The 13,012-nt window shown below is 36.7% G+C and overlaps 1 protein-coding gene across 2 annotated transcripts in view; it reads left to right on the top strand.

Annotated features, from left to right (window-relative positions):
- JAK2 (Janus kinase 2) overlaps positions 1-13,012 on the top strand; it is a 182,961-nt gene that overhangs the window by 146,285 nt on the left and 23,664 nt on the right. For both annotated transcript variants that reach the window (XM_004600138.2, XM_055138515.1), the window contains 2 exons: positions 3,050-3,184; positions 5,409-5,496. In XM_004600138.2, coding sequence (XP_004600195.1) covers positions 3,050-3,184; positions 5,409-5,496 — 223 coding nt within the window. The remainder of the gene's footprint in view (positions 1-3,049; positions 3,185-5,408; positions 5,497-13,012) is intronic.

Raw genomic sequence — 13,012 nt, 5'->3', positions numbered from 1 at the left:
CCAAGTGGGAGAACCAGGCTATCAGGTCCATTTTATATATATAGTATTATATACTAATGGTAAATTAATAAATTGTTTTATAATAAAATAAAACTGAAATTAATTCTGAATGAAGCTATCTTGGATAAGTAAATCCTCAGTAAAAATATATGTTGCGGCTAGAAAGAGATAGTATAGGGATATGGCACTTGCCTTGCAAGTGGCTGACCCTGGCTCAATCTCTAGCACCACATGTGGTTCCCTGAGCACTACCAGGATTGATTTCTGAGCACAGTAGTAAACCCAGAGTGCTCCCAAGTTTGACTCCCCCAAACAAAACAAACCCCAATATATGGATTGTGAATTATTAATATATTTGCAAAAAGAGAAGAAAAAGTTTTAGGTATACTTAATAAAAGTTTTTCTTAGTACTTGTATGCAGACTTTTAAGTTTGATAGTTTCTTTATTCTTTTTTTCCTCTCCTTCCTTTCCCCTTTATTATTATTGTTATCCTTTGATGTCCAAGGGTAGCCCACTCGTGGTATTGGGACTAGCATACTTGATTGTGGTGCTTGGTGAGGTATGCACACTTACTTTAGTGTCAGGGATCTCAGAAGCAGTGCCAAGGATTCCACTTAGTGGTGTGGAGAGGTGCTAGGATGAAACTCATAGACTCATGTATACATTATGAGCACTCTCCCAGTCAGGTACTCAGAGCCTAAGTTTGGATTTCTTTAATAAAATTTCAAAATTTCATTAAAAATTTTTGTAGTATTGGGGGATGAACCCAAAGCCTTAGGCCCTATTGATGAACTGCTTTCCTCTACCCTAAATTTTTATTTAAACATATTTGATATCACTGTATCACTGTCATCTTGTTGATCACTGATTTTCTTGAGCGGGCCCCAGTAATGTCTCCATTCATCCCAGCCCTGAGATTTTTGCAGCCTCTCCTTACTTGTCCTTCCCAGCGGTGCCACACTGGAGGCAATTTCAGGGTAAGGGGAATGAGACCCATCATTGTTACTGTATCTGGCATATCGAATATGCCACGGAGAGCTTGCCAGGCTCTGCCGTGTGGGCAGGATGCTCTCAGTACCTTGCCAGATTATCTGAGAGGGAGAACTAGGCTATAAGAAGTCGAACGGCTGACACTGACTTTAAATGGATAGTGTGATCAAAGTTCTTTTTGTTTCATTATTATTTTTTTTGCATCCCACTTGGCAATGCTCAGGTTCCTCCTGGATCTACACTCGGATCACACCTGTCGGTACTCAGAGGGAATCTTCTGCAGCTGTGTAGAACAGCTGTGAGACCTGGCAGGTGGTCCGCTTCCATCACTTCTCCACAGACTACCAAAAAAGCGTGTTCTAGTGACTCTTGCCCCCCCCCCCCACGTTGGCGCATGTGTGTGAGGATTTTCGGGAAGCCAGTGCATCTGGTCTTCAGACCTTGGGTTCATTTCTCCTGCAGTTGCTCTCCATCCTCTCATACATGGAATGTCGCTGCCTTCCTGGGAGAAACTGCGGCAATAGAACCCTGCCACTTATACCACCACCTAAACACTCAGACCCCAACCCGGGAAAGCCAAGGAAGGAAATTTTTTTTTTTTGGCTTATTTGGATCCCACCCGGTGATGCTCAAGGCTTTACACTCAGGAATCACTCCTGGAGGTGCTCGGGGTACCCTATGGGGTGCTGGGGTTCCAAGCTAGGTTGACTGCGTGCAAGGCAAATGTCCTCCCCGCTGTACTATTGTCAGCCCATGAGGAGACCTTTTCAAAGAAATGGTGACATTGGGTTTCTTTGAAAAGGTATACAACATTATTTAAAATTCAATTCAGCATAGTTATTTGACATTTGTATACATTGAAAATGATTGTTACTAGTTTTATTTATCTTAGTAACTTTTGATTTTGCAGTACTGTGTATTGAGTATGCTTTCTGTGCTGTACATTACATCTCTTTAACATATTTTTTTAGCAGAAAGTATGTACTTCTTCTTGGTTCCCTTCACTCTTCATACCCTACCCCAAACACTACATCACTCTGGTAATCACTACTCTTGTTTTCTGTCTTTGTGATTTTATATGTTTTATTTGTTTTTCAGATTCCACATATGAGTGCAATTATACAACATTTGTCTCTGTCTGACTTAAATCATTTAGCATTATACTTTCGGTGTCAACCCATAGTCTCACAGATGGCAAGATTTGATTTTTTTCTTTAGCCAAGTTGTATTTCATTGTGTGTTTGTATTCAGATATGCATATGTTGTGTGTATATACACATGTATGTACACACGTAAGTCTATATGGATTTTAGATCATTTCTATGTCTAATCTATTGTAAATGATTCTGCAGTGAATATTAGGGTAGGTGTATCTTTTTTAATTGAAGATTTTATTTTCTTAAGGTAGATGCTTAGAAATGGAATTGCTGGGCTGTGTGGTAGTTCTGTTCTTAATTTTGTTTGTTTGGAGGGCCATACCGAGCTATGCTCAAGGTTTACTCCTGACTCTGTGCTCAAGGATCACTCCTAACTGGATGTGGGGAACCACGGGGTGCCAGAAATAAAACAGGGTTGACTGTGTGTAAGACAAACAACCTACCTGCTATACTATCATTACGACCTCCTATTTTTTTGAGGAAACTCTGCACTGTTTTTCATAATATACCAGGGTATATTTTCACCAGTAGTATGTGGGGTGGTTTATTTTCCCTATGCTTGAAAACATTAGTTATTTCTTGTCTTTGATAATTAATACCCATTGTGACGGGAGTAAGATGATAACCTGTTAGCATTTTGATTTGTGTTTCCTGATAAATTAGCCACGTTGAGCATCTTTTCCATTTTCTGTTCGCAATCTGCGAGTCTTTTGCAGAAAAATATATTCAGTTCCTTATTGTGTAAGTAAACCTACTAAAATTTAATGTTAAATCTGGATGAAACTCGTGAGGGAGTATTTCTCAGTGGATTGTTTAAAAATCTATGTCCTTGCCCACGTTTTGTAAATCCGACTCTTTGCCATTTTAACTCACTCTTCCCTCTTTTCTTATTTTTTTAAAGAATGAAAGCCTTGGCCAAGGCACTTTTACAAAAATCTTTAAAGGTGTAAGAAGAGAAGTAGGAGACTATGGTCAACTACATGAAACAGAAGTTCTTTTAAAAATTCTGGATAAAGCACATAGAAACTATTCGGAGGTAAGTATATTCTTTGTGTAACTAATATAGTTTAAATTTTTTAAATATGTGCTTTCCTAAGCATTTTTTTGGGGGGGACACACACAATTTCTGCAGTCAGAAATTACTCCTGAAACCTCAGGGAACCATATGGGATGCCAGGGATGGAACTTAGGTCTGCCATGTGCTAGGCAAGCATCCTAGCCACTGTACTATCACTTTGGTTCTATAACTATTTGTTTATTGTTTTGGGACCACACTGGACATGCCCCATGGCTACTTCTTGCTCTGTGTTCAGGAGTCACTCCTAATGCTGCTCTGGGGTGCAATAACAGGAATTGAACTTGGGTTGGCCATATGCAAGGCAAGTACCCTACTTGTTGTACTATCTGGCTCTGTAAGCAGCTTTTCAAAAATCAGAGATTTTGAAGTATGTGAGTGATCTCAGGATACCTCTAGGAGTGAAGGGGCTATAGAAAAGTGCTAAAATTTAAAATTATTATTGAAAAATGAAATTTATTTACAGACTAATTTCTTTTGATATTACATTATAGTATATACTAAGGCAGTTACTTCTGGATTATTTATTTGGCTCAGCAGTTATATTTTTTTTCAGCAGTCATATTTATTTGTCAGTTCCTGTGCTAAATTACAGTAGTATTGTATTTTACAGCATGTTCATACATCTGTTCACAGAAACCTCCTTTCCACTACTTTTCATTTTTACATTTTTCTTGACACCTGATTTTTATGTTAGTCAATTATTTGAAACTTCAGGATAATAGAATTTTATTATGCTTGTAATTTAATTTGGAGAACGGCCCTCCTAAAGGTTTTGGGGCCCCACAGATTTTTTTTTTTCACATGCACTAAATTTTCAAGCTTGGCTCTCGAGAGATTTTTGGGCTCCATAGATTTTCTTCATAATTCCGCATATTTAATAAAGTGTTTAGGGGCCAGAAATTGAGTGGGGTGTGTGCCTTGCACATAGCCAACTCAGATTCGATCCCCAGCACTCTCCTGAGCATCACCAGGAGTGATCCCAGAGCACAGAGCCAGGAATAGCCCTGGGTACCACCTGGTGTGCCTCTCCCTCACCTGAAAGTATAAAATAAAAAGGAAATGTTTGAAAAACATTTTTCTAAGGAATAGTATAGGTAAAATACAGAATGATATCATTCTGTAGATGATGGCTTCAAATTGTTAGATTCTTTAAGATAGCAAGACTTCATAAATAGGAATAACAAAAATCTATTATGCTTAAGTTGTCCTAAGGATGTTATGAAAGATGATATGAAAAACACAAAAGAAGTTACTCTAATCCAGAGTACCACAATGTTGATTATTACGATCCTATGAAAAACAATGATCATAAGCATTCTAATCAAAGTTTTAATTAGAATGATATGTTAGTAATCATACCAGTATCTCAGCATAGTTGTCTTGATATCTGATTTGTACAGCAATCTTTTTGGACCATACCCAGTGGAGTTCAGGGCTCACTCATGGCTCTGGACTCAGGGATCATCCACTCTTGGCAGGCTCGGAGGATCTGAGGAGTTTGGGATTGAACCTAGGTGATCTGTGTGCAAGGATCACCTTGCTTGCTGTATATACCTCTCTGGTCTGCATTTTTAATTCTTTAGAAATGATTATTTTCAATTTCCATTAGCCCCATATCTTAATTCTCTGTTTCTATACCTTTGTCCTTTGTCTTTAACTGTAGGTTCTATGGATTAAAACTTATTAAAACTAGAGCTGGAGAGATAGAACCAACTGGTAGATCACTTGCATTGCGCACGGCCAACTACGGTTCTATCCCTGGCATCTCATACGGTCCTGAGCACTGCCAGGACTAATTCTGAGTGTAGAGCAAGGAGTAACCCTTGAGTATCACCAGATGTAGCCTCCCCACCAAAAACAAAAGAAAAACCAAAAAATAAAAAACCCACGTTAAAACTGCATCATACTTGATGCCTTGTACCACTCTTGCCAATTTATACTGCCATCTTCATATTCCAAGCTTACTCAGGTGTTCTTCACAATGAATCTAGCACCAGGTTGTTGACAGTTGTGAGTTCATATGAGGGGACTAAAGCACATTTTAGCTTCTTTTCTAGCTCCCGTTGGGAATGGAAGAAAGTTGGTTTTTTGTTTTGTTTTGTTTTTTTAATGGTGGAATTTACCTTTTTGAAATGTAAATTCTTATATACAAATAACTACATTTTTGTGTGTTTTTACTTAGTCTTTCTTTGAAGCAGCAAGCATGATGAGCCAACTTTCTCATAAGCATCTGGTTTTAAATTATGGAGTATGTGTTTGTGGAGAGGAGAGTAAGTAAACCACTGACTTTTAAACACTTTTTCTTTCTCAGAATATCCGTTTTGTTTATGTAGAAAGTTTAATTTGTAATCATACTCAAATATTGTATAAACCATAATTTGACAGGTGTTAAAGTATTATTAAACCAAGAATGTTGTGGAATTGGTCACTTGTCTCCTAAAAAAAGAAAATTAATGAATTAAAATCCAAAAAAATTCTTTACTTAATGTCAAAATATCAGAGTTTTTGACAAAAAAAAATCAAAATATTATTGTGGGGTTGGAGCTATAGCACAGTGGGTAAGGCGTTTGTTTTCCACGCGGCCTACCCGGGTTCTGTTCCCAGCATCCCATATGGTTCCCCTGAGCACTGTCAGGAGTAATTCCTGAGTGCATGAGCCAGGAGTAACCCCTGTGTATTACTTGGTGTGACCCCCCAAAAAAAATTATTTGAACAAATATTATATGTTAATGTGTTCTTTTAATAGCAATATAAATTATGCCTGTTTCAGTATAACATTGGACTAACATCATTTCAATGCAAATTTGTTTGTAATTATGAAGGCAAAGCATATAAATGATATACTGAAATTTGAATTAACTGAAATGAATTGATGTAGCTGTAAGACTAAATTTTACTGTTCAAAAACACAAAATTTACCCTCAGAAAATCACGTAATTTCACATTTCCATCAATAATGTGTACTAACTATACATTAGTACTTATGTAACAGTTCTTCATACTTGTGAAATTGATGTTCTTTTAAAGTCATTATTTTTGTATTTGTTCTGTGAACATATTTCAGGGAGCTGAGATGGTTAGAATAAACTTAAATGCAGTAATGAAGAGTTCTACCTACCAATCCACCAATCCATCAACCAGGGTGGTTCTGTATTTCTCTTTTAATTTATTGACATTTCTCATAATTTTAATTGGGTGAATAAATATACTACAAAATTTGAACATCATGTGAACTCTGTTTTTAAAGCTTATAGCTACTCATTCTGGGTTATCATTTAAAATATTTAAAACACTTGAAGTTGAAAAGTATAATTGATGATATGCCATAGTTTGACCATTTTTTAAGACTCAAAAGGACAAATGGAAATCATTGATATCTATGAAATAGTTTAGAGTTTTTAAGTCCCACCTAAAATTATTTTTGCTCTTGTTCATTGTCAGGCAGAGCCTGGGAAGCTACCCATCGCGTATTCAGTATGCCAAAACCAGTAACAACAATTCTCACAATGGAGATGTTACTGGTGCCCGCTCGAACAAATTGATGAGCAATGGGATGATGGTGACAATGACAGTGACTTGTTCATTGTAGCTACTGGCTCTTTGATCTTTTCTCTTTTTTGACTCTTGCCCTGATATAAATTTACCTGTAGTCATTTATAATTATTGGCACATGACTTCTTCATATTAACTATATTTGAATAAGTTATCTTGAAAGATTCTAAGTCAAATAATATAATTGACAGTTCCTATGTACATAGAGAAAATGAAGTAATTTTAGTATTAGTTAAAACAAAATCACAGATATCAGACCTACAATTTAATTTCCTTACATGTTTGGGGCTTTAGGGTCCTGGTTTGGTCCACAGGGCCACCCTTCCTGTGGGAGGGAGGGAGGGAGGGAGGGAGGGAGGGAGGGAGGGAGGGAGGAAGGAAGGAAGGAAGGAAGGAAGGAAGGAAGGAAGGAAGGAAGGAAGGAAGGAAGGAAGGAAGGAAGGAAATTGAGGTCCTGAGTAAATTATTACTGGATGGCTATAAATAAACCCTAACCCCAGTTACTCTTTTAGATAAATGCTGTTTATACGGTAAGTGGTGTTTATATGGTAACAGTCTTGGCTTTCAGGAGCTTGTTTAATCATGACTGTTGGAATTATTAATCTGTGTCTTAAAGGTAGTCAGGACAGTTTGCAAACAGTTGTTTAACAAAATATCTTATTTTTTAATATTTTCAAATTTTATTTAGGCACTGTGGTTTATCACACTATTAATAATAGAATTTCAGGCATACAGTGTTTGAACATTACACCGATCACCAGAGTGTCTGAGACACGCTCCACAAATATCTTGTTCCTCCATATCTCTACCCTCTTGGCAGACTCTTAAGTAGTCCAGTTCCCACTATCTGATTGTTATTCCCTGTGTTTCTTTATGTTTGACATATGACAGGCATAATTCTGTATTTGTCTCCTTCCCTCTGACTAATTTCACACAACATGTTATCCTTTACTTAGTTACACCTATGTACCAGCAGATTGCATAATTTCACCTTTTCTTGGAGCTGAGTAGTATTTATACCAAGTTTATTCTAAATCTTGACTATTATGAATAGTCAAGAAGTAAGCATACAAGTTCAGAAGTGTTTTCCAAGTAATGTTTTGGGCCCATGGGATAGATGCCCAGAAGTGTAATTGCTTGGTTTCTGTTTTGGGTTTTTTTTTTTTCTGAAATTTTATTTTATTAAAGCACTGTGAATTGCACAGTTATTCATAGTTGTGTTTTTGATATATAGTGTTCCATCATCAGTCCCATTACCAGTGTCAACATACCTCCAATGGTGTTCCAGATTCCCTCTCATAAACTCCCACCCTCAACCCAGCCTCAGCCTGCCCTCTTGACAGGCACCATTTAAATTTGGTTATTAAGATTTAGATCTTGCAATGTAAGTGTTGTTGACTCTGTGGTTTGGATACTTAGCTCTATCATTTCTTAATACTACCAATGTACTTGCATGCCCTTGACCCCTACCACCATTGCTTTTCGTCTATCTCTTCCCCCCTTCCCCTTCCCTCTATTTCCTCCCTTCTCCTCCCTATACTCTGAGTCCAAGCATAATCTAGGTCTCCCGCGACCCCTTAAACATTGCATTTCCTCATCCAGTTACTCTAAATACCATATATATATATGATGTCATCCTGTGTTTGTCATATTTCTGGCTTACTTTAACAGATCTTCCATTTCTATCCATGTTGCAGCATATTGCATAATTTCATCATTCCTTACAGCTACAATAGTATTCCATTGTGCATTTATACCACATCTTCATGATCCACTGATCTAACACTTTGGGAGTATATACCCCAGGACAGAAAAACATTCATTCCAAAGGACATACGCACACCACTATTCATTGCAGCACTCAGTACAGTAGCTAAGATTTAGAATTGTTAGATTTTATGGAAGCTGAATTCTTAATTTCTTTGAGACATCTCCATACTATTTCCTAGAGAAATTGAACCAGATGAGATTCCCACCCAAAATGGATGAGAATTTATTTCACCCTATCCATACCTATTGTTTCTATTCTTTTTGAGATGTGCCAGTCTCACTGGTATGAGGTGATATCATTTGCATTTCCCTGATAGTGAAGAAGAGCACTTTTTCATATACTTATTGGCTATTTCTGTATCTTCTTTGAGGAAATATCTTTTCATTTCCTCTTCACATTTTTTGATGAAGAATTTCTTTTTATGTTTAGTTTTTAAAGTGCACAAGGATGTCTTCTCTCACCACTATTTTTTTATATGTTGGAAGGCCTTACCATAGGAGTTAGGCAAGAAAGAGATACTAAGGGGACTTATATTGGAGAAGAAGTCAAATTACAGATAAACTGAAATATTATACTTTAAAAAAAACCCTAAAGACTCTACAAAATAATCTTATTGAAACAACAAATCTGTAAAGTGGCAAATTGAAAAAACAAAGTGAAGAAATCCGTGGTATTTGTATATGCAACAATGAAGTAGAAGAGAGAGAGAAAAAAATTTTAAGTCCTGTATACACAGTGATGTCCCATAAAACCTGGCATTAAACTTAACAAAGTGGTGAAAGGCTTATACGAAAACAAACAAACTGTAATTACTGTAAGAGGAACAGAAGACACAATAAATTGAAATGCAACCTCCTATTTATGAATTAGAAGGATAAACATTATTAAAATCACCATTGACATTCAGTGCAATCACCATAAAAATTCCCAAAACATTTTAATATACACAGATAAAATGATAAAATTTTGTGGAGCAATAAAACTCCCCAAATAACCAAAACATTCTGGGAAAAAAGGAGACAGAAAACTTTTCTTTCCCTAACTTTAAATTCTACCTTAAAGGTATAGAGTCAAGACTGTGTGGTATTGGAATCAAGCAGACTTTGAGACAGTTAAATAGAGTTGATAGCACAAAGATTTCCAATCTTTCCAATCAACAAAGGGTTTATGAAATGGAGTAAGGAAAGCCTCTTTAAATTGTGTTGGGAAAACTGGTTAGCCACATGCAAAATAAATAAATAAATAAATAAACTTGGATTCCTGTCTCACATCACAAAGAAAAGTTAATTGAGAATAGAACAAAGATTTTATTTTTTTCCTAAATCTTTCCTAAATTTCCTAAATTTTTCTTAAATTATGATGAAAATTAGGTAGAACTCCACATGATATTGACTCAAAGGCAAGATTTTCAATGACTCAGACACTGACCAAGGAAACAAGCAAAAATAAACAAAGGGGACTATATAAAATTAAGACATTTTTATACTGAAAAAGAAACAGTAGAATAAAAAGGTACCTTTTGGGCTAGAGCAATAGTACAGTGGATAGGGCATTTGCCTTGCACTCGACTGGCCTGGCATTCCATATGGTCCCCCGAGCACCACCAGGAGTAATTACTGAGTGCAGAGCCAGGAGTAACTTACTCCTGAGCATCACTGGGTGTGACCCAAAAAGAAAAAAAAAAGATACCTTTTGATTGAGGGAAAGTATTTGCTCATTAGACAGAGCTAATAACCAAGATCTTAGTGAATTTTAAAAATTTTGTTTTTGGCACACCTGATGATGCTCAGGGATTGCTCCTGACTCTGCATTCCTCACTGTGCTCTGGGGACCATATGGGTTTCTGGGGATTAAATCCAGGCTGGCTGCATGCAAGGTAAGTGCCCTATTGGCTCTACATCTCTCCAGAGATATTAGTGATTTTTTTTAAGTAGTTTTACGTTAAAACAATGGAAAACACTCGTTTTTGCTTTATTATTTTTTGCAGCATAAATTAAAATTTTTTTGCAGCATGAAATTTGACCCCAAATTCTTTTGCTTGCAATAGAATACAGTGTTGTTAATTTTTATGTGAAGTATAATAATTTCAGGAAGTTTTTCTAGATGATTTTTTTTTAGAAAAATTATGTATGAGAAGTTTTTATTTGTTTAAAAAATGAGCTGTAGTGCAGTCAGTTATATACAGGGTGAGGTATGCTAGAATAATGTGTATACTATACATAACATTGTAGATGATAGCATTGTAGATGATAACATTGTAGTGTTATATATGTGTGCGTATGTATTATGTATTTTTTATGTAATGTTTATTCAACAGATAGTGTTGTATGCATTTAGACTCCTGTCTTTTGGTTGTGAATAAACAAAACTCCAGACCCTTGTGTATAGCTTTTAAGCTTCATCCAAATTTGTAAATTTTATGTAGTTTCTTTACCTATAATGTCTACGTGGAAATATGAATATATTCGGAAAGCTTTAAATTATGATATATCACTGTGGAAAACAGTGTGGTAAGTTTAAAATTTGAAATAGAATCATGATATGATCCAGCAATTTCATTTTGGGGAATATATCCAAAGGAAAAAAAACACTAACTTGAATAGTATCTACCTGCAATATCACAGTAGCATAACTTCAGCATCAAAGATATGGAAATAACCTAAATTTCCATCAGATGATGAGTAGATTAAAATTATGGAATCTACACAATGAAATGTTACTCAGCTTTTAATGAAAATGAAAATATTACTTTCAACAAAAAGAATCGATTTGAATGTATTATGCTAAGTATAAAATAAGTGAAACAAAGACAACATACTGTATGATTTCACTTTTAAGTAGAATTTTGAAAAACAAAAGCATAGAAAGAAATCAGACTTTTGTGCATGGTGTCAGGTCGAGGTCTAAGCCCATTCTTTTGCATGTGGTTATCCAGTTGTGCCAGCACCATTTGTTAAAGAGGCTTTCCTTGTTCCACTTCACATTTCTTGCTCCCTTATCAATATTAGATGGTCATACATTTGGGGTTGTGTGTAGGGAAATTCCACCCTGTTCCATTGTCTGCAGCTCTGCCTTTGTTCCAGTACCATGCTGTTTTAATTGTTACCACTTTGTAGTAAAGTTTAAGGTTGGGGAGGGTGATGCCTCTCATCATCTTTTTACCAAGAATTGTTTTAGCTATCCATGGGCATTTGTTGTTCCATATGAATTTTAGGATTGCTTGATCCATTTCTTTGAAGAATGTCATGGGTATCCTTATAGGGATCGTGTTGAATCTGTATAATACTTTGGGGAGTATTGCCATTTTGACAATGTTGATTCTCCCTATCCATGAGCAGGGGATATGTTTCCATTTCCTCATGTCTTCTTTTATTTCATGGAATAGCATTTTATAGTTTTCTTTGTAGATGTCTTTTACTTCCTTGGTTAAGCTGATTCCGAGGTACTTGATTTTCTGGAGCACGATTGTAAATTGGATTGCTTTTTTCATGTCCCTTTCCTCTGTCTCATTGTTTGCAGATAAGAAGGCCATGGATTTTGGGATATTGATTTTATAGCCCGCAACTTTACTGTATAAGTCTATTGTTTCTAAGAGTTTCTTAGTAGAGGCTTTAGGCTTCTCTAGATACAGTTTCATATTGTCTGCGAATAGTGAGAGTTTGATTTCTTCCTTTCCTATCTGGATGCCCTTAATCTCTTTTTCTTGTCTAACAGCTCTTACAAGTACTTCCAGTACTGTGTTGAAGAGAAGTGGTGAGAGTGGGCATCCTTGTCTCGTGCCTGATCTTAGAGGAAAGTCCCTTAGTTTTTCCCCATTGAGGATAATGCTTGCCATAGGCTTGTGGTAGATGGCTTTGACTATCTTGAGGAAAGTTCCTCCAAAACCCATTTTGGTGAGGGTTTTCATCATGAACGGATGTTGGATCACAGCACTGTTTACAATAGCCAGAATCTGGAAAAAACCCAAGTGCCCGAGAACAAAGTTAAAGAAACTTTGGTACATCTATACAATGGAATACTATGCTGCTGTTAGGAAAAATGATGTCATGAACTTTGCCATATAAGTGGATCGACGTGGAAAGTATCGTGCTAAGTGAAATGAGTCAGAAAGACAGACACACATAGGAAGATTCCACTCATCTGTAGAATATAAAATAACAGAGTAGGAGACTAACACCCAAGAATAGTAGAAATAAGGACCAGGTGGTTGACTCCATGGCTTGGAAGCTGGCCTCACATTCTGGGGAAAAGGCAGCTCATATAGAGAAGGGAACACCAGTAAAAAGTGCTTGGAGGCCACGCGGGGGAAGGGTGATGCGTACTGAAAGTAGACTAGAGACTTAACAAGATGGCCACTCAGCACCCTTATTGCAAACCACAACACCCAATTGGAGAGAGAGACCAAAAGGGAATACCCTGCCACAGAGGCAGGGTGGGGTGGGGGGAGATGGGATTGGGGGTTG

Source organism: Sorex araneus, chromosome 1 (genome assembly GCF_027595985.1).
Source record: "Sorex araneus isolate mSorAra2 chromosome 1, mSorAra2.pri, whole genome shotgun sequence".
Lineage (NCBI taxonomy): Eukaryota > Metazoa > Chordata > Mammalia > Eulipotyphla > Soricidae > Sorex > Sorex araneus.
The sequence above is the reverse complement of the archived record's forward strand: the minus strand, read 5'-3'. Positions and strand labels throughout refer to the sequence as shown.